The 26,004-nt window shown below is 35.3% G+C and overlaps 1 protein-coding gene across 9 annotated transcripts in view; it reads right to left on the reverse strand.

The window, feature by feature from the left end:
• OPA1 (OPA1 mitochondrial dynamin like GTPase) overlaps positions 1-26,004 on the reverse strand; it is a 56,574-nt gene that overhangs the window by 21,263 nt on the left and 9,307 nt on the right. For 3 of the 9 annotated variants that reach the window (XM_074833936.1, XM_074833933.1, XM_074833934.1), the window contains 22 exons: positions 23,416-23,526; positions 19,036-19,089; positions 16,236-16,340; positions 15,656-15,691; positions 15,157-15,243; positions 14,145-14,258; positions 13,738-13,818; positions 13,268-13,342; positions 12,867-12,938; positions 12,636-12,735; positions 11,985-12,115; positions 11,388-11,460; positions 11,224-11,296; positions 10,362-10,477; positions 9,706-9,770; positions 9,036-9,112; positions 6,013-6,178; positions 5,343-5,495; positions 4,602-4,710; positions 3,900-3,979; positions 2,599-2,739; positions 1,161-1,277 (listed from right to left, as the gene is read on the reverse strand). In XM_074833936.1, coding sequence (XP_074690037.1) covers positions 1,161-1,277; positions 2,599-2,739; positions 3,900-3,979; positions 4,602-4,710; positions 5,343-5,495; positions 6,013-6,178; positions 9,036-9,112; positions 9,706-9,770; positions 10,362-10,477; positions 11,224-11,296; positions 11,388-11,460; positions 11,985-12,115; positions 12,636-12,735; positions 12,867-12,938; positions 13,268-13,342; positions 13,738-13,818; positions 14,145-14,258; positions 15,157-15,243; positions 15,656-15,691; positions 16,236-16,340; positions 19,036-19,089; positions 23,416-23,526 — 2,136 coding nt within the window. The remainder of the gene's footprint in view (positions 1-1,160; positions 1,278-2,598; positions 2,740-3,899; positions 3,980-4,601; positions 4,711-5,342; positions 5,496-6,012; positions 6,179-9,035; positions 9,113-9,705; positions 9,771-10,361; positions 10,478-11,223; positions 11,297-11,387; positions 11,461-11,984; positions 12,116-12,635; positions 12,736-12,866; positions 12,939-13,267; positions 13,343-13,737; positions 13,819-14,144; positions 14,259-15,156; positions 15,244-15,655; positions 15,692-16,235; positions 16,341-19,035; positions 19,090-23,415; positions 23,527-26,004) is intronic. The other 6 variants (XM_074833940.1, XM_074833938.1, XM_074833937.1 and 3 more) reach the window with 3 other exon arrangements.

Genomic DNA, 26,004 nt, shown 5'->3' on the forward strand with positions numbered 1-26,004 from the left:
TCCCACAGAATAACTGCTGTAACAAGGAAAAACACCAAAAATACTTTAAAAAAAACGTGTCAGCCATATTTAATACACTACATCACCTTTGCATCTACTATTTTCAACAGAAAGAGCAATATCAAGGGATATCACGGAAAAACAATTTGCAGGCTGGTGAGTATAACCTAATGCTCACTGAAACACCACACTTGTTTACAGCAAACACAATGAAAGACAGCAGCTGAACTGGATGTTGTGACTCCCTGTCTGACAAATGCTTCTAAAGACAGTGTTGGGCCAAGGGCTATATTTGTTAACAACAGAAAAGACAGTTTCCACAACTGCAGGGATGGCAGGAGGGAGCACTAACTTCACATTAGGAGACCTTAAAATGACAGTAACAGGAATAGGAGGTTAAGTGTCACAGAGACGCAGCTCTCTATGATGTCATTCTCTCTTATCTCTTACAGGCAAAGGTATTTTCTACAGCAGTAAAGATTTCTGGCTCCATGGGGATCATTGTTTCCCATTAAAAAGAAAAACAAAACTCCATAGGAAGTGAGGAGCTCTACCTTTCCAGTAATTTCTTTTTGATTTAAAATATAGTGGTAAGAAAACTGTGTATTCTTTTCTTTGTGAGACTTCATGCATACTGTCATTTGTTATATAAGCTTGGGTTTAAAAAACTGGAAAGTCATTTAAAATATCTGTTTGAAAGCTCCACAGTGTTTTTTTGTTTGATTGGGTTTTTTTCCTTTGATCACATGTGGTTCCAAGCATTAACTTTAAACACTTTATCATATTTATCCCATAAAAACCCCCTTACTTAATGTTCTCTGAATTTTTCATATGAGTGAAGTAAATAAATATCAATGGGAAAGTAGGAGAAAGGGATACCAACAAGATACCAATAGTGCTTTTAACAGTGTATTTTCAATACACATTTTGATAAGTAACAGCTGTTTAGGTCATGGCTGATACCTAGTGGTCATTTTATATAATTACCACTAGGACTGCAATCTATCACTTACAAGCCTCATGTAAAACATATCTAAGATCACTGGCTATCACAAGGTAAAGGATATAAAAGAAAGGTTAGGCTAGATTTTTTTTTTTTTTTTCAACTGAGATAGAAACGTTAAGGCAAAACACCAGAGTATATTTGTTCTTCAGTTTACCTCTGAGTCCACAAAATGCCTCTGATAATAATAGAAGCCTCTTCGACATAAATTGCAGTGGTTCAAAGCAGTCTTCAGGAAATATCTTCTATAAATTTGGTGCCATGTGTCTTTAATCTAGGAAAACAGTACTTAAATTTGACTAAATAAATAAATACACTCACTATCGTGCATAGTTTAATGTTTGTATTTAATTTTAAAATATAACTCCGAATTCCACTGTCACATAATATATGTTTAAATATTTCTCATCAATTTGTCTGCAACTGGGGTATGACTGTGTGAGTTACATTTGGCAAACATTACAAATGATTGTCAATTAAAAAAAATCTACTCTTCCGTGCTTGTAACATAACTGAATGCTTAAAAATATTGTCTGCAGCCAAAATACATTTAAATAATATACTACAAAACAGGACAAGTTGTTCAGCTTTTGGCATGATACAATCTTCACATTAACACTAAGAATACATTTCTGAGTGGTACCCATTAATTTATCAGTTAAACCAGATTAAAGCATACAGAAGTATTTAATGGGTCTTATATAAACAAACATTTGCAAATTTTCTTGATTAGGCTTATTTATGTTCCAGTTCTTCAAAACTAAGATATGGCTCATCAAAAAAAACCCACATACAATAAAATTAAGAAAACCAGTTGCTTAGCTGGAAAGGAAACTCAATTTGCACTCAGTCTCTCATGTAAAGGATATGAATTGCTACTCTGACCTTTACAAAAAGGTATGGTAAGTACTGTAAAGGAAAGGGCCAGCAGGTATTTCAATAAGTACATGTATGAATGTTGAAAAGGTAGCCAAAGTTACTGCACTGTTAAAGGAAATCTACATTTATTAATGTTTGAAATCTCATTTATTTAAAATCTTACATTTAATTAAATAAAAGGTCTAATTATGGTTAAGAGCCTTACACTGCAATGAGATAAATCATTTTCCAGAACATTTTAAGTGTACAATACATTCCCTCAAGGCACTTTAAAAACCCTGCCTTTTTCCAAGTATTTTTACAAAATTTCCCTCTCTTCAACGTACCTATGAACTTCAAACTGTACATACAACTACCCTGAAAACTTTGGAATGCACAATACGTTTTTATCATATCTCACTCACAAAGGCCTTGATTCCACTATATAATGTCTGAATAATAATTTTCAACAGCCTTGTCATAATGCAGGCGAGAAAATCTGCTCAGCAGATTCTGCTTTCAGTCTAAACTGACAGATTCTAAAGCGTTCTACTGCATTTGTCTAACAGCCAACAGAAGTGTGTGAATTGCGTGCAAGCAGTCATTTAGTAATTCACTTGGAAACATCTGGATTACAAATTTAGTATTTAGATGGAGTCTTTTGTATGCTATCTAGAAAGAACATTCAAATGTTCACAGGGGGCTTCCATATGTTTTGTTACAATTCTGCATCTTACCAGACATGGGTCCACTGTTATTCCTCTTGCTTCAAGATTCTTTCTGACAGTCGTCACTTCATCATTTGCCAGATAAGCTGCATGTTCTTCATTGCATTTGATTAACTTCTCAAGTTCATTTTTTGTTTCATTACGAATATTCTAGGATAAGAATGATTAGTTAGAATTATTACAGACTCAGAGATCATCTGCACCTCCTCAATAAATAGCCTAACTGCTTAATAAATCAGAACAGAAAATACCTGACACTATTAAGTATTACATTTAAGTGATTCAAAAGGGTATTTGTGCAAAGACATCTCAAGTATAGTATTTTAAAATGGATAATTCACTGTCAATTCTTCATATTTTTTTTTCATTATGCACAGAAATGCAGAAGAGGTAGAGAAGGGTGGTAAAAAAATAAATCATATGTGTTAGCCTCCTTTCCCCTCCATGAACATCCACTAGTGGGGTTCACATTCACGTATCACCTGTGGCACTGATGAAAACTGTAACTTTTGCCTAATAGCTAGCAAGAGCTCTCCATGGATTCCTACCTTTAAGTTGCTGTTCATTAAATTCAAGTAAGATAGGTTGAAGTCACTGCCTTTCTCCCATACCTGGCTGCGTACAGTTGACTGTAAAACTCCTTCCTCTGAAACAATTACTTTCTACTGTATTCTTTTAAACTCTACTTACTTCTTTAAAGTATGATTCAGTTTGAGAAATCTCTAGAAAAAGTAACATAAAAAGCCCATCATCTCTGGGCATTGAACAGACGGTGATATTTAAATTCAAAAGAAATTTCCAAAAGCTATGAGCAAACGGGCAGAGAGGTTATGATGAAAAGAGTCAATCAGAAGATACAACTGTGACTGGAATGCTAGTGATAATGCTATCACATAGTAATTAAATCCAAATGGAGCATGACAGGAAACTGCACACAACTTCTGCTTAAAAAGGCACACTTGGAAACTGTAGAATAGAATAGCCCAGTTTCCACTCTCTTTTCATCAATTTCAGGAGAACTTTAATATTCAGGTCAATGGCATCATGGTAAAGATATAATACAGCTGAAGAATGGAAACCAGTTTACAAACCACTATGTATCTGCAATATGAGAAAAGCATATGGAATTCTCTGTGGTGTAATATTTAAAACAATGAATAGTAAAAGTAATTGTAAAGTATTTAAAAGTAGGTGGGGTCTTTTTGCAATAGTGTGAAGAGGGTTGGTATTTTTGAAAATTTACAGAGTAATAACCAAAGTTTTATAAATGTAGTGAACTACAAATCCTTTATATTTGTTTCCCCTTTTACCTGTTCTTTGGTGCGGCCTATCCAGTATAACCATCTTTTCTTCCAGTCTGGACCCACCATATCTTCAATAACAGACTCAGCTGAAAAATAGGATATTAAGTCTCACTCAAAAATACATGTAATCAGCCATATTTATAGTTCTAAAATTAGGTACAACATCAAGAATGGACATTTTATGTCTAAGAACGTAAGATACGGCATACTGAGTCAAGTCAGATGTCTTTTACTTAAAGCAACAGTTGATGTCTCTTAGTAAAACTTAAAAATGACTGCCAACCAGTAGATACTTCCAAGGAAATATATAAAACCCATAATATCCCTCCAGTGAGACAGCCCTCCAGGTTCCAAGTCAGGTGTTCAAAAAAATTTTACCTTGTTGCAACTTGCATCAAAATTATGCTTGATAACCATAAATGGACCAAATACTTTCCCTAAATTTATTCTATTCTTCTACATGTGTGTTCGTACTATTTTTTGACTCTACAGATCTCTTACTTATCTTTCAGTTGCCTCATTGCAAGAACACCAGCTTTTGAGGCCGTATTTTGCTAAACATTTCTATCAGTATTGGTACCATTTTAAAGTGTCACCACTATATCAGCTGTGCTGATGTAAAAGCTTGCACTACAGTGTAGTGAACCAGATCCGCCAATTGGCCCAGATTAAAAAGCACACAAGAGTGGAATACATCACACAACTCACTGTCTTTGAGACGACTTTGGAGCGTTTCTTCCATAAAATGAATAGCAGCATCCCACTGCTGTTTATCAGATATTGACCGATCTTCTAAGGCATTGTGCTGGATTACTCGCTGCAATAAAGAACATCATTTTAGCATACAATAAATCATTTAATTAGGATTTAGTAAAAAAAGATTTCTGACATTCTCTTTTTTCATGTCTATATTTTTTCATGTCTATAAAAACATCATGTATTGGGCACACAAGATTTATTCAAGAGGAACCTTTTCAAAGCACTACCAAAAAATATTTTCTTGTGCCTTTAATCTGACTCTCTTCTACAGCCTACCATAAATAATGTAAAAAATACAGCAAACAATGTGAAATCCCTCCACATTACAGGATCTATAAAGATGGTAGTGAAATGCTGTTATTTTATGTGGCTATACTTAACAAATGAGCTGATGCTAAGCAGTTCTCACAAGACTGTCCTTGGGCAGCCAGTGGATTAGGGAGGACTTTTTCCTGAACCAGCCAAAACAACTTTATTAGAGATTATTCAGGGCAATAATTAACAAAAGGTAATAATAAAATTAATTGAGAACCACTGAAATAAATATATTATATAGAAAAGGAGAGATGGACATATCTCCCTATTATTTTATGATGACATTAAAAATGCAAAAATACTGCATATGCAACTTTAGTAAAAAGATTTCAACAGCACTTAGTCAACAGTTCAAAAAACCCCACTACATTATACCAGGCTATCCTCCGCTCTCTCATTCCATTTATGTCGTTTAATACTTTCTTCTTTGACTGCTTGTTTCAGTTTATCAAAGATATCATCATGTTCTTTTCCTTTTTGTTCTGTCATGAAACGTGAAAATTCTTCTTGCAAAGTCTCCCATGCCACCTAGAAAGCCAGCAAACAATACCTACTGAAATGGACCGTTATACCATGCACCAGCTGGTAAAGGAACATTTATGACAATTCTTGCAAGTATGAAAATTTGCATTCTTTCTGAAAGCAACATACAAGCCTTGACTTCTCCTTTGTTGCCTTAGCTATTACTAAAAGTCAACACTAAACTTTGCTTCGCTATGTTGTAGCAAGTGGAATTCTGTTAAACTTGCATAAATCTATTAAATATGAACATACCTAGCTTGAAGGGTTTGTTTAACCTTTTAAAAGAAGGGGGGTTTTGGCCTTTAACAAGGAAAATTCACCAGGAGAGCAAAATACAATGTTCCTGCTGTATATGCTTCTCAACATCAAGACCTTGCTAGCCTTTTCTGACATGTAAGCTGTTCACAAGAACTGCAGTCAGCCCTTCAAATCATCACCTTACTTCTCCAGAGCTATGCTTTCATTTCAACAGGCTTTGCACAATTTTATTTTTAAAAATTTTTTTAAATAACTAAATTCTCACCTCTACTGCTTTATTGGGCAGTTGCTTGTCAGTCCACTGCTTCAGTTTGATGTCCACAGTGGTGTTAAATGTCCCTGAGTTCATAGTCTGTGCTGCTGGAAGGTATATATTCTCAATCACATGAGTAGATACCCTTTCCCATAAAGTTTTCTGAAGAATCTCCTCCCTAAAATGGAAGTTGTAATGCATATGATGGCTTCCAATACAAAAGTGAAAACAATACAAATTTCCAATACAAAAATGAAACACGTATGCATTCAATTTGTTAGAAACACTGAGAAAACAAGACTACAGAACACAGGAAATCCTCTTTAAGTAATCAGAGCACAACTTCAACCAAATCTGCTTGGAACTAAGGATACAAATACACAATGTTTTCAGCAAAGAAGCTGCTTCAGCTTCAGAAGTTGGCCTCTATAACTCTTACAGCTGCCACAGCACTGCACAACAGTTCACTGCAGCCTTTAATTATACCAGCATAACCAGACAGAGCTGTGCGTGCATATGCATGGCACGTGAGGGAACGACAAGGGGGCAGGCTGTAAAGTGTTAAAATGATTTGACTAAAAAGTCCATACTCCCAAAAAACCATGTGGATTTTGTTTCTGTAGTATTCTGATTTGTTTGTTGAAACATGCTGTAGCTTTCCATCTGGGATTTTCATTGATTGTTCCCAGACTGCATAAACAATGAAGCAAGTTGAGAAGTCCAACCTTTAACCAAAATGTATATTGACATTCATTTACAAATGTGCCTCACGTCACTATAAAACTAAGCACCACTTTCCTATTTATGATGCGTTTCTAGAAATAACAATGGAAACAATCTAACTTTAACCTTTTTAAATGACAATAAACTTACTCAGGAAACTTTGCAGCTGCAGTGACACAACTCAGCTGAGCCAGTATAACATGCGGTCAGTACCCACAGAGGCAGTCGCACTCCCTCCTGCTCCCACCAGTCTCCAGTACAGGTTGTGGGTTTCTTGAAGGTTAATTTTATGCTAGCTCAGCATGCTAAATCAGCTTACCAACAGGTCATATGAATGCCAGATTTGATAGAATGGTGAGAGCTAAGAGCCAAAGAATAAAATCTACCTTGTTTTGGTGGTACAAGTCTATCAGATTCACCCAAGCCCTTTTCTTCCAAATGGGCTGAAGATCAGGACACAAGCCTCATCCCTGATAATGCCCCTACTCTAACTGGGCCATCTGTGGACAAAGACCGAAGAACTTCTCATAAATATCACTCCTCCCCCATTTCAACAACAGCATAATTGAAAATTTCTCTTTTGTGTTTAAACTGTCCTTGAGATTTAAAAATTTTGAAGCTGTCCTTCTCACATACCAGTATAAATGGGGACCAAAGCCACTAGTTTTTTACTGTTGGAACAGATCTTTTGCATATTTAGGGTAGAAGTACTTCTACAAAATTAAAAGGAACTCGAGCATTTAAATCTTGAAAGAATTCACTATAAGAATATTGCCACCAACAAAAATGTTTTCCTTAAAACACTTCGTTCAAAATGGGATGGATTTGCATAGTGTTCAAACAAAGATCAATTATCGATCATTCTTGATCACCCTTAAAAGAACTGGGGACATGGCAAATTAATGTCACTTACAGGGTGTACTGGAAACCGTCTGTTATGGATTTTACCAGTTACCAATGCATTGCAAGAAAGGGCAGTCCTTCGATTAAGAACAAATGCAGTCTCATTCCTTCTTTACTGACATGGCAATAAAAATACATTTTTGCTTTGCCTAATCCAATCAAACTTAATTGGAAAGAATGGGAATTTTAACAGGATAGAAACATTTGCATTCCTCAAATGCACTGATGTTTTTAGGCTGCATATAATGGCTAACAGAAGCATTTTTTTCATGACTTAGATTTCTAGTTCTACTTTATAGCTCATTGCATTATAAAACTAGAATCACCACTACCTTTTAACTTTCAAAACAAATGCCCAGAAACATTCATGTTATGCAGCCACCTGATCCACAACATAAAACGAAACAGACTAGACATGGGCCAGGGTACTTCAGCATCTATTACACAGTGAACAGCAGCAAACACCAAAATGGCAAACCTGTATTACATTTGGACTAGAACATAACTTCAGACTAATACACTACCTACAACACTTTCTCTGAACACAGCCACACGCCCAGAATTATTGTAATGTCATTAAGAGTCTAACATTTTACCTTGGTTTTTAATCTATGACCAAGTAACAGTTCAATTCAGGTTGCTGAAGGCAAAGGCATTAAAGCAATCTTTTTTCTTGTGGTTCTCAGTTGTGGTACAGTCTGTGAAAGTAACCCTTTACATTGGCTATTCTCCTCTCAGTCTGCATCTACAGTGGCTTTACTATGAAGTGACACTACACTTAAAATACTTAGGTGAAGCTCACCCTCTCTCACATCTATGCCTGCCTCATGAAGAAGTAGGGCAGCATAGCATGGTGCTACTTCATTGAGTCTACCAAGGAGATCCACATAGAGGATGAAATTCTCAAACATACAGATCAGCTCTTTTTACAACCAGGAATTACATAATCGTTCAACTTCCAAATCTCTGATTCACAGAGATACAAAACTTCTTTTTTCCAAGGTCATACATATTATTTTGATATGCACAATTATAATCCCAAAACATCAAGTTAAGAGGAATTACCGATTCATACTTCAAATGAACATCTGAACACATCTTTATTATGACTGTTTCTTTTCATTTTTGAGGAATATCCATTGTTCATTATCCTGTATAAAACCAGAACAAAACGCAAACTGACATCCTAAAATTTTTGTCAAGGGATTATACAAGTATTTGCTGATTCAGAATAATAAACAAACATAGACTACTTCTGCAGGGACAAAGGACATAATAATACATTGTCCTAAGAAAAACAGTTCCTTATTTATATTTGAGAATTTTGTTTACTAAAGCTCTGTATTTTAAAGGCAAACTTCTGCTAGTTAATGAAAAAAAAGAAAGGAAAAAAGAAAAAATTACCATACCAATGCTTTGGTGTGACCTGAGTCAAACTTATGACTTCATCAAGAATCTCATTCTTTGCTTTTTCAAACAGTTCATTCTATGCAAAAGGAAAAATATGAAATAAAAGATTTTAAGTATAGTTTGATCATGTTTCCATACAGAAAGTAAACAAAACCTTTTTCTTACGGCCTTTAAGCCTAAAATGACATCTTCTGGTCATGTTCTGGACAATGCATGTGCTTGTCATAAGCTACCCTGGTTTAACATGTATCTTCCCACCCATCTCTTGCATGCCTCTGGCCAGGCACGGCATTTGAATATTCAGGATCTCTATATAAGAATTAGAGAATGGGATCGTAATTGTTTTGTTACTCTGTCTGTCTGAAAGACCAGGGAATGTCATTTCTCTTTGCCAGTTCTGTCATGATCAGAAAGAAACACTGACCTATTCCTGTAGGCAAGTTAGGTGAGTTAACTGTGTACTAGAAGAGTGAAGGACTTGTTAACGTGTTCATAAAACAGAGCTCAGTATTTCCTTCCCCTAGAATAATTTACATTGTCCTCATATTTTAAAGTGTCAGTACTTTATTAACTTTAAAAAACCTTTACAAATGAGATTAAATGGCATAAATTTTAATCTGCATCTTCAACATTTTCTAGCACACAAATTAAAGCAGTAGTGTAATTTACCCTGTCAAGCTCTCGCAACCGGGGGTAATTGTTCTTCCATTCAGTCTCAAGATTGAAACGTGTGGCTGCAAAAATCAGAAACAAGGTCTTAATTTTTTTTGTCTATAAGCACTTCATGACCATCTTAAAAGTTTAGCCACAAATCTTACTTATGATAAACCCTCCGAGAACTTTAAGTGCCTCTGCAAATGAGCAAAGTTTTTTTCTGTCTATGCTCAGATATTCTGTCTGCAAATTGCAGGATTCATGCACTGAGAAAAAATGTAGTGGAAAGAGAGCCAGTCAACTGCCAGCTCTGTACAAGTCAGTCCTGCCCTGGCTGATCAGATGGTATCTTTATACAGGAAGCCATCTTAAACATCTGAATCCAGTGGAAGAACTGGTTTTGCCCACAAAAAACCCTGAATTTTTTTCTTCATACTTATTTACTCCTTTGGCTTTTAGAGCAAGTGGGTCCTTCATACCATGTTTTTTTTTTTTTAATGTGTTTTTGTAAAGATTAACTGGGGCAATTACCAATTAATGAGAAATGGTGACCATATAAAACATGTAAAACACAACTGCCCAAGCATGCTGGCAAAACAGCATTATAAGTATGTGGAAGAACTGTTTAACAGCAAGTTGCTATTTCATTTGGGTTTTGTAAAGATTTTTACCTTTAAAAGCATCTGCTTGCTGCTCCACAGACTCTCTCACCATTTTCCAAAAGCAATCTGACACAGCAAGACTTAAGTTCTTTGTTGTTACCTGGTGTGCCTTCAGCATACATGTCCTGTAGAGAAAGACAGCTAAAAGAAATTCTTCTATGCATACCCATGCTTCCTGGCCCCCATTTTCTCCTCTTAAGAATAAAGCTTTGCTTTTTATAGCAGAGAATAACATGTCAATGTGCACCTAACCCAAATTCCAGTTTCTCCCTCCAAAATACTCAATGCAGATAATCACCAAAGTGAGGGAAAAAACCAAACCAGACCAAAGCTACCACAAACTTTTATTCTAGAGGTTGCAGTGCAGGTACTGCAGTCCCAAAGACCATGCAGCTTACTTTCCTGAGAAATACAAGCCTGTGAAATCAAATCTCTGCCCAATGAACTTCCAGCAGAACACACAAGCTGAATACAACATTGTTGTGACACCAAGACGACTGATATTTAGAGGCACTACAACTCGTATTTGGTCTGGATTCACTCCTCCCAGCTGTATCAAGTGCCTAGACAAAGGCTGGGAACTTAGTAGTTTTAGAGCCAATGGAGAGACACAGAAAACTCTGGAGGGGCTCAGAACTGCAGTGGAATCAATTGCTGCTTGAAGATGCCTGTCTCTCTCCATTGACTTAGAGCAAGCATTAGGAAACCAGGCTAACTTGGGTCACCTCAGCAAGATACTTAATTTAAACAGATTAAATCTCAAATAGCATTTCCATGTTGCCAATCCATTTTTGAAGTTCAACAAGAAAAACTGATGCTAGCATTTACCAACACAGGCTCATTTTAGGAAAAGGAATAAATAGCAACATACTTTAACAGCTTTGAATTTTGAAAAAATTCCTCTTCATATTCTTTAATAGAGTCAATGCTTTCACTGCTGTTTCCTGGAGAAAGAAGAGAGTGCTGCAACAGTTCCATTTAGACAGTTTTCTCTGCTAACAAGGACAAAATAAGCAGAGTCAGAGCTCTCTTTACCTTTTCCAGTAACAACTGCAAAATAACCCAAAGCTTTCATTGGGAAGAGTTTGCCTTCAATTATTTGCTGGATCTATGAAAAGAAAGGATTAAAAAAATACATGGTTAACTTTGCACAGAGACATTCTTCCCTTCAGCACAGTTTTAAAGCCAGACCTAGTTGTATCCATGCATAGACTACTGTAAGTATTTTGTCATGAGACTATGGGTTCTACTGATATTTAAAAGAAAAAAAGGCATAAAACAAATAAGCCATAACATATCAAAACACAAAATGAAGTGAAAAAGCCTATCCCAGCATATCCTAAAGCCTTCTCAGGAAATGGAACTTGCTCAGGTCACCTGCATGAGAGGAACCAGTATTACAGCAAGCTGTAGCCAAGCTGTGACTGCAGCCATGTAGCTGATCACTAAAAGCAAAGCCTGAAAGAGATTAAAACAACCACCCCACCCCCCAAAAAAGATATACTGAATAAGAAATAAGGACTCAAAACCATCTAGAACAGGTAGGTGAGGTCCAATATTTCTGACAGCATCAAGTATTTTTCCAAGTGTGACTTTAGCCATCACAGTATGAGAAAAATAGTTTCAACTCACCCTGCTTGGGCTAGCCACATTTTTCTCAGCAAGATCAACTTTAGTCAACACAAAAATTGTCCTTTTTCCTTGGGGATCCATTTGGCTGACTAAGTCTGTGACAATACTGCGTTCTGCATCCACTGATCCATCTAAAATAAACAAAACCAAAAATTTATGTTTTAGGGACTATATAACCTGGCATGCAATACTGAAGATGCAGCAGGCATCAAATAACAACTTAAAACCAGCAAAATTACACTTATATTCAAATTTTGGGTACACACAGTGAAAGTTTGCTTTGTTTCCAGTATCATAAAAAAAATTAGTTTGTTGTAGTGTATAAGTTTTGAACAAGTATCCGCTTGCTCAAAATATTAAGCTCTATTATTGTCTGTTGTCTCCAAAAACACTTTTGAAGAAATCTGGAATTTTACTATCACCATTCTTTTTTAATACAAAACTCTTATCAAAAAGTTGCTTTTTGCCACAAATACAAAAGGTGCTTTAATTTATAAATAGACATTCCACAGCATGCTGTTTTGTACACTACACAAGTTATCACAAATGGAAAAAAAAATATAATCAGGAGAGCCTCCAACGTAACATAAGAATCATAATTAAAAAATTAAGAAATCCTGTCAGTTGGATAACCATCTAGACTCTTATTACCTTGAATACAAAGGATGATGGCATTAGGATTCTGCATGTAGGCCTTGCTGATGCTAAAGATAGTCTCCTTCGTATCTGGAGCCATACCTGATGTCACAGTCTTTAATATGTATATGGATATATATATTTAAAGGAAAAAAGAAAACAGAAAGATGTAAAAAAAGAAAATCACTACCAATAACACCACTTCATGTCTTAAAGATTTTTTTTAATTATTTATTGCATACTTACGCTAATGACTCCAGGTAAATCAACCAATACCATTCTTTGCAAACCAGGACCTTTCACGCTTAAGGAGATGGTCTGTGAAGTAAAATTGAAATTAAAGGTTTATACACACATCTACTTTGTATGTAATTACATACATAAACACACATATATAAAATTATATAAACACATATTTACACATACATATGCTTTAAACCAGCAACAGCCTGTAATTTTAAACAGGAAGACCAAATTTATATGCATGTAATTGTGATATAAAACTGATTTTAACAGTCCAAATACACTTTTTACAGCACAAAATATTAAGTATACACAAACTGGATTCACCAGCCTCTTAGCTGAAGAATACTTACAAAAGATATACATGTACAGATATTTGCCACCAAATATTTGACAAGTCTTACCTCAGTGCTAACAGTGCACCCTTCCTTCACGCTATTTCTCATTCTGATTTCTATTTCATTTCTCAAAGCTGCAAGCTGTTTTGAGAAAAGCAAAATATCAAAAACTCCTTATAATTGTGATAGAAGAAAAATCACCAACATAAGTAAAAGAGTTTACTTTGGGATTAAGATCTCCATTTATAAATACTATCTCAAATGCATGTTGAATAACTAAATCTGGTAAATGGGGTGCTAAATGACAGATTACCAGCAGACCCCTGCATACTCCCAAAAAATGTCTTGGCACAAGAGCTCCTCCTACATTTTATCCACTTCAGTCTCACATTAAGAGATAATAACTAATATAATACCTTGCGCCACTAAACTTATTTCACTCTAATTAAACAGGGGCTAACAGCTTATAAAGACACAAGTTTTTTCAGAGAATTAATATAAGTCATATTAACTTCCAGTCACTTCTTTATACTTACATCCTCTTCCTTGGTCAGATCAAACTCCCGAGAGCTGTCTTTGAATAAAGCCACATGGTGGGGACCTTCACTAAGGGTTACCTAGATGGTAAAAGCCTCGTATGAGAAAGCATGGTAAATCTAACAGAGAAACATGAGAAGTACGTAGCATGAGAATGCTTCCCACTGCAGGCATACAACTATATGTAATGCTTATTTAGCACAGGACTACTTATAGTAAGAACTACTACTCCACTGATAGTACATATGGATCATATATAGGCCTGCAGAAGTTCTCATTGACTGCCACAACCCACTTGCTTAGAGGCCATTTTATAAACAAGTGTTCACGTATACTTCAACTAATGGCGTAATCAGAGAGAGAACAATACAGCAAATGCTGATTCAGAAATTATGATGTTTCTTACCTTAACAGGGGAACGCGTCATCATCTCCCCAGACCCTCGAGGGAATATGCGGGCTTGGGCGATCATTTCTAACACGCTGGTTTTTCCTGCACTTTGATCTCCAACCACCACCACCTTAAGTGAAAGTTTAAACAGCCATTGGCTTTCAGCAGGACATTTTGGAAGCTTAGACAAAAGCTGACCAAAAAGATGCTAATCTGTATCAACACTGGCTATATTATGTTTGACAATAAATGCATTGGTTTAAATATGGAATCCTTGAAGAAATACTAACTTTTAGTAATGCAAAAAATTGACTTGTGCTTAAGACAGCACAGCCCACAAAGTACTCTATGGGCCTAACCCCACCTAATGAAGAGAGGTAGGGCTTTTTTGTTCTCATGGCAGTTAGTTGTTCTCTCCTTGTACAAAATCCTTCAGAAGGCAAAACACTGAAGACTACTCCTCTGGTGGATGGTGCTTCTGCCTGGAGAAGGCTGAATTCTGATGTAGTTGCTGTCATCTCCCCATCATACTGGCTTCCTACAGAAGCCACTAGTGCTAGAGGTGGTTGTGCAAGCAGGAAGCATTCCTGGCTCTTCCCTACACCAGCAGTCAGGCTAGCCAAACCCCTTCTCATGCTCCCCCCTCCAACAGCAGCACTACTGTGGGGAGTTAGCCGGAGCATCTTACCTTCTCAGCTCCACTGGTACACACTGGGAAACAACAGTCATTTTACACTGCTGAGAAGGCTGGGGTGCTCTGACTGAAACAATTTAAAATGAAAGGCTGAGCACAGCAGCAGTATCTGTATCTAGATTGGGTTTTAACTATGAGCCAAGACAGACTTAACATAGTTACATTAGTTATTCTCAAAATGCTGTTGTTGCATTTAAAATGGAGAACATGTCTTAAGCAAAAACCCTGGAGTTACAAGAAAACAGCCTAGCACTAGCTCTGGATTATTTTGCAATATAATTAAATTATAAGACTGGTGTTTCAGTAAAAAACCTTGAATTTTTAATCTACTTACCCGAGGTAGGTGATCTTGAGTGTTATAACTGGCATCATAATCAGACAGGATGTCGAGTACTTCAGAATACATATCAATCAAGGATTTCTACAAAAAAGTACACAGAAAAAACACAGCCAATCAACAGAACAACGATTGGGCTACAGATGAACTACTTAATGTGTATATTCTGTAAACTCATCTGTAAAAATGTGTTTATTCTCTCCTGATGGTTTGAAACCTAAACTGTCTATACTGGAGCACAGATCTCTGTTTTATGAAATAAAATACCAAATCAAGTCATCCTTTGCTTTCTGCGAAAACAGAAACTACAGCTGCAAAGGCATCTTGCTGAAGGAGCAAAATGAGAGCTCTTACTTAAAACATAAGAGAACAACAGCACTCAGACTTCAGAGTTTCCAGGTTAAGAAGCTGAACTGAGTTTCTTCCATTAAACATCTAGACTTACATTTTGAGCTTGATGAACAGTAAGCGTTAACAAAGGTATAGAGCTACCAACCTCACTCTGTACAAATAGGAACTCCTTATCTTCCAGCTCCCAGAGCAAAGAGGAAGATCCATGTTGGTCAGCAAGTGACACAGAGGCAGGCACAAAATGTCTGGTTTTAGAACGCTCAGGATGTTGGCAGACAAAAGCAAAAGCATACTTAGCTCAATCTCCCTGGATTTATACAGGGCTGTTAAAAGATGTTTCCTGACACCGTAACTATATTCCTACCAAACTCAGTAAGACCCATGACAAAGCACAAAGGTATCAGACTGTGTGTATAAGAAGAGTTGGAAGCATATTTATTAGTAAATACAGTGAAGCTACATCGAAAAACCCAGTCCACATTTCTCACTTAAATAGGTAAATTATTTAGTTAGAGCTGGTAATCCCTTTGTGCTCTTCAACTGAAACCACTTCCAAAAGTTATATAGTTAAAAAAAAGCATGTATAAAAACCTTAAATGTCAAAAAATTAGCACAGATAACAAATGTTAAAAGTTCATATATGAATTAACAAATACAATTTAGAATAGCATCATGGGAAAAATGGCATAATTGTATTTCTATGCTGGTTTGTTACACATAAGTACCTTTAACTTCCTCTGATGAATGCCCTTGTCATCCCTTTGCAGTACCAATTTTCTTAATTCTTTGTTCTCCTTCTCTAATCGCTCAAGCATTCTTTGGTATTTGAGCTGAAAAACAGTGGCACAAATATACTGTTGTAATTATGGAAATAGTAGACTCATGTGAGAAAAGTTTTACCTATGAAAAATATACTATCTTTTAGGCAAGTCTTTCAAAAATAAAGAAACCTTTGTGATTAAAGATACAAGGCCATCAAGAGAAGACCGTTAGATTTTTTTTTCAGCAACACACCACCTTTGTTACAAAAGTTTTAATAAGACCACAGTGTTCAAACCTGGGAACATATAAATCAATCTTTAAGCATCTTACACAAGAATCATTTTCAAAGGAGCTACACACATTCAGTCAGACAGAAATTAAGCGTCAGTGGGAGCTGGCTGTTCAATCACAAAGCGAAAAGCTTAAATGTGAGTTTGCAAGCCTAGTTTAGACCGTTTCTTCAGTATAGCATCTCAGTTCAAGAAACAACTGTACCAGCTCAGTCCTGTTTAGAAGGAGATTATGATAGTCCTCTACAGATGAGACATGAATATAATTTTGATACCTACTCTCAAAACTGTCTACTATGATGTGGAAATGTATTTGGCCTGTGTACTTTTAAGAACAAGCCAAATTTCAAGCTCTTATAAAAAAACCCCATAAGTAATAAATGCTTTCAAAACTAGCAAATACATAGAGGTTACAAAATGGCATATCAAAATATTGTGGTTGAGCCAAAGAGCTAATCAATTTAGAAGCCTACAGATACAACAAAAGATTAACTGTACATTGACTTAAGTAAGCAAGCAAACCAAAGTAATGACTAATATGACTAATATGCATCAACCCAGCAAAAAGTCTGTCTTAAAAATAACTAGTTCTGCCTTGCTAATGAAGGAGATTAAAACTTTGTTGGAATGAGATTTGGTGAAGTTCAAGTCAATTAATGAGACAGGAAGGAGTCTCACCTTATACCACATTTGCACTGAAAAGCCCCATTAACATATAATATATGAAACCCTTTTAAGTTTGTTGTAAGGCAACACACCTAGGAGGAAAAAGTGATGCTGTCTAAACAAGAACTGTAAATCCTGTAGTTGAGGAATTATGGTTCATGCTCTGTAAGGACTGTCTAAGGGATGAAATACTTCTTTGTAAACCAGATCTACAGCTGCAAACTGTATTGCCTAGTACTATGAAAGTCAAGCCCCAGAAGGGCTGGAAATGCTCCTCAGTTGAGCTGATACCGGGAATTCTTAAATTAGCTACTGAATGCAAGACCAAATTTCAGAGAACATGAAAACAATTCTATTTTTGTGACTTTGTTCTTAAGTAATATATGCTCATATATACTTGCATCCTTGATAGAAGATACTAGATTTATTACTGTTTCAACTTTAACAGGTTATAAGTGCAAGCTTCAAGTAAGGGGAACAAAGTAGCATGTACGTATTCACTATATACAGAAATTAATATTAAAAAACAGGCTTTCCAAATGTCTACTGTTGATCTCCTAGGTCCTCTGAAGTTGGGCCATGCACTTTTTAAAAGGTCAGTTTGAAAAGCAGTGATCCTAAAGCTGATCTTTGCAGATCTTTTCCTTTTCTGCCAGCTAATAAAGCAGGCTTCTCTTTTAACAGGAGTAACAAAGAAATACTGAAAACAGCATTTCACTTGCAAAAGCACATCTTCTCTCAGACTATATTAAGTTACAACTGAACTAGATGGAAGACATTCAGAAATTGAAAATGGCTTGGGTTTTGTGAAGCAACGTTTTTTTAGAAACATTAAAAATCCTACTAGTACCTGTCATTACTATCCAAATTTTCACTTTTTAACTTTTTTAAAGGACATCTGAACAGCACCATCCTCTTCAGCTTCTTAAAGGGATTAAATGTTCTCTTAAACCCCAGAGGACAGAGAAAAAGCTTTTAATCTGCCCATAACAATTTTCATACCAAACAGTACAATCATAGAAACAATTTTAATTGAAAGAACTGCTTACTACTTCACAAAACAGATTTTGATTAACACTGCATGGCTTATACACAACTCTAGCATTGTAACTGCAATTATTTTTCCTAACGGAAGAAAACAGAAAAGATATTTTGGTTCTCCTTAATGCCACTGTGATATAATCTGAATGCCTCACCCCGCATATCCCATATGATGTCTATTTTTCCTCTTCGACCTGTGATGCTGGTCAGCAAATGCACTTAAAAGCTTCTTTACTAGAAATGATGTTTCCTAGATTAAGGGATTAAAGTGTAACTCCTTAATAAGTAAACTCCTTTCCTTTCTGCAACAAACGTGCCATTTAAACATACAAGATACAACAGATATTTTTAGTAACGTTGAAGTTAGAGAACTGTAGAATGTTAGGAATAAAGTTAGCATGCATAACAAGTTAAAAACCGGAACATCACCATTGTATTTATGCAACACTCCTGGGCTAACTTTACATTTCAGGAACATACAGCATTGAAGGCAAGGGAAGTATTTTGGGAAAGTATGATTACGCATCTACTGTATTCTTATACTTCCCTCTTGCGTTCTGTCAGTCACTGTCAGAGAAAGAACAGACTAGACTGACCTTTGGTCTGTGCCAACAGAGTCAACTCTGTATTGATAAACTCAAAGATTGAAAAAAAAGCCCTGCATTTTTACCAAGTATCTTATACTTCAGGTGTGCTTTCATCTAGTAAATCTGAGTCTGCTGCACGTAAGTCTCTACTTAAGACATCAGTAACTCAGAAAATTTACCTGAGTGCGTAAGAGTTCTTCTTGAAGTTGATCAATCTTCTCTTTGTCAGAAACCTACAAAGAAAAATAATCATGGCTACTAACACATTGCTGAGTTTCTCCACTGCAACTAACCAAACCACAAACTGAAAGCTTCATTCCATGAAAGAAAATTTACTTTACATGCATTTTAAAGCAAATAAAATCCTTCAATTAGCATCTGAGATTGACACTGATGGCAAGTTCCATCTGAAACAGGAGGCTCACATAAAAAAATATGTCTGAATTCCAGTACATGCAAATGCAAAAATTAACCCTTCAGGACTTAATACTAGGAAAGCGGGCTTAGGAAAAAGCAATCTCTCTATGGTGCTTAGAGTTTTCTGGCCACTGCCCTGAATGTAATTTTAGTGGTCACTCTCAGGATCTCATGTTCCTTTCCTGAATTAGCACAATCTTAATGTGATACAATCACTAAAACACCTGCTTGCTACAGAAACTACTTTCAGGTGAGTATTCACTATTTCTGAATCTTCAAGGGGATTCTTATTTCATATTTGTTTTTCAGAATTATAATCCTAAACATGCATGCACAACTTCATAAACTGTAGTTAGTTAGGACAGTCTTGGAGGGTTATTTTTTAAATTATTTAAATTACATTAAAAATGAGAATAATTAGGGTATTATAATAAAAAATATTTTGAAGTTCAAGGCATAAATGTAGTAAGATCAGGCAATTAGAGCCATTCTTAGTCAAATATTCTTAAAACAGGTTCATCAAGATGTAATAAAGAGTTGTTCACAACAATCCTTTTTTAATAACACAGACAAAAGCATAAATGATACAACACAAATTCATATGATGCAAATCTTTACAAACAAAATCTAATGGTTGACTGATGAAATACTAGATTTGGAAAAAATTATAATTGAAACAATTATTGAAAGAATAATATAGGTAAAAGCTTCAATATTTAAATAAAGGTCATGTAATAAAGCTCATGTGACATTTACAACTCAGCTTCATATCAGAAAGAGCATATTATCTAACACAAATCAATTTAGTTACTATAATTTCACACCAGTTGTTACAGATCAAACAAGAAAAAAAGCCACAGTTATTCATAGTGATTGATATTATTTAGCTATTAAACCTGCAATATACAGGATTGTGCCTGCATTTTATAGAAAGCAATCCAAGCTGACACTTTCATCTATATCCAATTATTTTATTATTCATAAACAGCAAAGAGGAAGTGCTGTAAATTGACATCCTTTTCATGTCTGTTAATTAGTTCAGTGATAGTAAAAGTGCATCAGAAACAGCGTTAGTTTAGCACACAGACCACTTGATGTGTGCAGCCACAAGGTGGGGTATGTAACAAAGCATTTACATATACACATACTTTAAGCACCTCAGGGACATAAGGGGAAAATAAAAAAGGAAGGGCAAAGAGAATGGTGTGGAGAGTCAGAAGAAGCAAGAAAATAAAGGAAAGAAAAGGAAAACAAAGTGTTTTAATGTGCTGCAGATTTTCAAAGGAGTTAATGTTTGAGCATTTCATTAGGTGTACTTTGAATGTTAGTACACACAGTACTTTGAACATGTAATTCATAATATTGCTATAAATTTAAGTTGCCAATAAAAGCTAAAACTGTCATAACAGTCTGAAGTACTAACAGTCACATATGACTAATTTATGATCTATGATTTCTACTCACAAAAAAATAAAATAAAAAATGAACTATTAAAATATCTCTATATAGGCACATCTATTTGTTTAATACAGTTCAGTATGCTTTGTATGTCAAGATTCCTCCATCTTTCCCCACTGCCACCATAAAGAGTTATAAGAAAAGAAAACTGTAGGGCCCTTTTTAATCAAGGGTTCCCGCACACAGAGATCCAGACAACTGTTTATTAAGATTACCAGAAGCTTCTTATAGTTACTCACTTTGCACAACAGTTGCTTTCTGTCCACCTTTGTCACACATTGTATAAAATACGTATGTGTCTCTGAAAATTCAGAACCTTTGAAACTACAGATACTGGTTTTGTATATTCTCTAACCAGACTACAAATAATTCTGAACTGGTAATCTACAGTAGAACTACAATGATTTCCAGCAATATAAATGAAAATATCAAGGCCCAGACAAAATGCATATAAGAAGCAGACATGCACAGTGCAGCTGTACAAGGCTAATCAATATACTGCTAAATATTTATCAAAAGGCTGACAAAAACAATCAACAGGAAACAATTACATTTTTGTTTTTAATACCCTCTCCTGATTGTGAGATGCTTCTCACTATTATTCAATTTACAACTGAAGTAGATTTAATATTGAGTAATTAAATGAAATTGAAAAACGTACAAGTAAATCAGGCATCAGAACTTCCAAGAATGGAAATGAAATGATCATGTTTTCTAGTAGACAGGCAAGCAAGCAACTCAGTTACAAAATAAACAAGGTTAGTTTCTGCCCTGTCAAAAGGGTACGCAATGACTTACTTCAATGACAGTAACAATTTCTTCTTCCAAAGAAGAATTTGGACCAATGATTAGAATCTTTAAGTTATATCCTCACACCAAGATATTAAAGAAAATAGTTTACCATCTCTTTCAATTTGTTTCAAGCAAAAAGATTAGTGTGACAAACAAGACACATTCCTTGTCATTAGGCATATATGCCAAAAGGCACACTTAAATGCTAAATTAAAAATTTTTATATGCACATGCAGTTAGACTTTCAACACTCAGAAAGCACAGAGTACCTGCCTTGAAGGACAGAATAACATTTACAAAGATAGCCCCTACAGCTATTTCACAGCTTGGGAACTATAGAATTAGTTGCAAGAAAGTACTAACAAGGTAGAATTTCAATCAGAAACAAATGTAATAACAAGCTCATTTTTTTCCTGATTGCATTTATAAGGCTGATACATTTTTTATATATCAAATACTGTATTGTCTTTCCAGTTATTTTTACATCTTCATACATTTTATTATAAACTTCAAGCTACTATTCCATACTCCAGCTCTCTCAACTGTATACAATCTGACAGAAGCTGAAGGAGTTACCTTTATTAAAAAAAGAGTAATTGAACAAATAGAGAATATTTAGACCACTGAAGGCATCTTTACTCTTCTACTTAAATACACACCTGAAAGGGAATGAATGCAAGGACATTTGTAGGACACCTACTGAGATAAATAATTGGGTTTCCATTTTATTTTGTTACACAATGCCTAGATTCATACCTGAGGACAGAATATATCAGTGTTATTTTAAAACCAGACAGAATATTAACTAAATAAATTTGAAGAATGAAATATGAGGAAAAATTGCCTTTCACAATCTTTTTTTTTTAATTAAAGGAAGATTAACAGTTTAGAGTGGCGAAGGGCTGTAACTCAAATGCATAAAAAATATGGCAAGAAAGGAAAATATTTCAGTTTAAAATGTTACTATAGTTTCAGAGAACTGTGATGTCCTCTGTTGATGGACTAAAAAGCATGACAATTGCAGCGATGCAACTATGTCTAAAAGTTTAATTCACAATTACTGTGTTCCTTTTTCTGTGGGGGTTATCTTCAGATGTACAGAAGATTAAGTTCTGTATCCAGTGCTCAATTCCAAAGCTGTTGAAAAATAGGAGTAATCAGAAAGATTTTTTTGGGGCAGAGAAGCAGCCAACAAAGCAATGTGGTTAAGAATTATGGGTTGTAACTGATTAGACAACTAAAATATCCCAATTTAGGAAGCATTTCCAATTTATCTCAGCCATATAATAATGAATAAAATGATCAGAGCTTAAATTAAGTGATGTGCAGATGTTCAACAACCACAGCATAAACAGTGTAACCACAGTATAAACTGTGCTTTAAGAGGGAAAACAAAGGAATACCTTTGATGAATATACAGTAGACTGTTATTAACTGTCTGTGCAAGATTGTTTCTAAGGAGCTGCTGTCATTTTCATATTGGTAACAGTATAAAGCAGGAAAAAATGTTCCCAGAGATATACTGCCTGTGAATAGCTATATTCCTACAAGACAGAGCTACTGTAAGCAAGCAACAGTAGAAAAAAACAGATGACATTTATTCACATACATTTAAAATGCATTTAAGGAAAGTATGAACTTTAAGTAACAGTTTTTATAGAGGTAGAGAATACACAATTTCAAAGTGACACAAAGTACCTATTCTGCTTTTAACACCAGGCTTTAAATGCAACTTGGTTAAACTGAAACAGGAATATACATCTGTAGTGAAGTTGGCTATAGTAATTATTTGGGCCCATGATTTAATTAGTTACATTTTTCTAGCTCAAATACAGAAGGCTGAAGGATTTGGTTAGTGTGAATACAGTACTTATTGTCCCTTAAGCCATCACCTTTCGCTTCTGCTGAGAAGAGCCCATGTTATATTGGCCAGCGGCTCTGCGTGCTTCCTCTTCGTGCTGCTGGATTTGTTGTTGTAACAGAATGAGTTCACCAAGCAGGCCCTGCCGTGAGTTTATAATAAAAAGGAGAGGAAAAATTTGGGGTGTAAGGAGAACAAAGTTAAACCAAAGGGCATGACAAAGACAGATGAAAAACAGGTATGAATGGGTCAATTCAAACAAAAGTGAAATTTCATTAGCAAGATCTCTTGCTAGCTAACTGGGAGTGGATACAGCCAGCAAAACCATGCATTTTGCAAATCCAGGTAGAACAAAACAATAAACATTTAGATACAGTGTCTATTCAACTTTAAGCATCTAAATCTTAAAAAAATCCCAACAAAACAAAAACTATCCTGGCTTTAAAATATTCTCAAAGGTTTCAGGATGTAAGTTCAATTATTCATACCAGAAGTTCTTAAGTATCAGCAATTTTTCACAACTTAACCATGCATATATTTAAAGAGGGTGTTTTGGATATTCTAGACAAAGTTGTGCACAACAGCTAATAGGCTCAACTTTGTCAGTAATGTAAAAGTTCTCAGTTTGTTCTTATTCCCAGCAATGCAGACAGTTTATAGAAAGATGATTTTGCCTGCTACCTAACTTTCTCAAACTAGGAGAAGCAAAATAGTTTCTAGAGCATAAAGAAACAAAAAGCACCCTCTCCATTTCTGTAACACACTGCAGTTTAAATTCATGGTGTCATAATCCTTCCTGATCACTTCAAAAATCCCTGCAACTCAATGCTTATTCCTTTACTTATTCAGCATTTCCATGAAGTTTAGTTCTCTTCTCCCTCCACACCAAATATTCTTGTAATGGTAAGGTGTCTTTCAAAATTAGTTTAGAGATACTACGGCCAGTAGCTACTGGAACTTCACGTATGATTTATTTCAGAGAATGTAGACAGAAGTATTAATGAACTATTTAAATAAAGCTCTTTAAAAAATACTACATCTTCTTCTAAGAAAATATTCAGTGAAATGAAAGGTTTCAAAAATGCACTTAGGAATCAAAACAAACTCTGAAATAGAACTTTGGTGTAAGAATTCAAGACATCTACCATCAGGTTATACATTTGTTGCATGAAATACACACACAGGCATGTACACATAAGGATAAACAACACAGGAGAGAATGGATAAAAGAAGAGAGACAATCAAACGACCAAATATAAACGTTTGTTAAATAGTGATTTGTACAACATTTCAAAAATAGAAAAATCTTCACATTTGTATTTTCCTGAAGCACTTTAAGATTTAATAAATTTCTATATTGCCAGACTACCAAACGCATTAGAGTGGTGCCAAGAATTCAGTCAAAACAAAAGATTTCATTTCTATACAGCAGCAAGGAGAGATAGCCTCACAGCTACACTTAGTATTAGAAGAACAATAATAATATCTTGTTATTTTGCAAACAAGGAGACTGTCAATACAACCTGACACAGTCCCTTTAAACATTATGTTATGGGTCAAGAAAACACAAGAAAAAACACTGAACAAACCCTGCCATGAAGGCCTTTTAGTATTTAAACAGGAACTGTAACAAACGTTTGAAGTCACCAAGTCTAGCTATTTAATGTGCAATTACTTTCTAAGACACCTGGACCATGTGACTCTTACTCCATAGTAAAGTATGGAAAGCAAGTCCTTGCAGGAAAAATAATGTAATGCTGGGGGATGTAAAGGGGTGAAAATGATGAGGAAGGTAAAGAGATCATTTTCTAAGAATTTGAATAAATGTCACAATTTTATCCAGAGTACCTATAACACGAAACTGGGAATTAAGTTCGGAATATAACGGCGCTATGACTAGAAAAGAGAAAATTATGGAAACTTTATTGTATAACTTGCAAGAAAGAACAAAACAAATGAGAATGTTTAAAAAAGAAAAAGAGATCCAAGTCAAGTGGTATTTCTTACTAAAGCCTCTATTTCACTCTCCAGCAGTAGCTGTGGTGAAAAGCTGTAGAATTACTGTGCTGCTACTTACATCGACTAAAGGTGACCTGTGCTGGCTGAGCGAGGCAGTCTACACACTGCCAAATCCTCAACAGTGCATCAGGTTCTTCAAGGCATGAGGTTTTATCAAAGTACGAAAGGCAGGGAAAGGACTGTGTGGTTGGTTTTGTATTATTTACTTATCTGGCTTTTAAGCCCCAAATCAATACTTGACTCACATTTTTCACACCCACTTCATCACAGCTGTAACCACTATAAATTTGCTTTAAAAGTTGGGCTAAGATTTGGAATTTGTTTGTTTCAGCTTCCTAATAGGAAATTTTTTTGGAGACAGACAATAGTACAAGATAATTTTCTAAGAAGGTAACACTGCCATTTCAAGTGAAATAGTCCCACATGTACAATACAGCAAAATATTTTACTACACTATTGCTTTTGTAAGTATCTTCCCTCCTCCTTCTCCAAGAACAAAATTTCTTATTTAATCCAAGTAAACCAGATTTAAACTCCATTTATTTAAATTACTTATCTCCAGTAATTTTAATTTAATTCTCTTTTAAAAAAAATTGTACCT

The sequence above is a fragment of the Strix aluco genome, chromosome 9 (genome assembly GCF_031877795.1).
Source record: "Strix aluco isolate bStrAlu1 chromosome 9, bStrAlu1.hap1, whole genome shotgun sequence".
NCBI classification, from domain to species: Eukaryota; Metazoa; Chordata; class Aves; order Strigiformes; family Strigidae; genus Strix; species Strix aluco.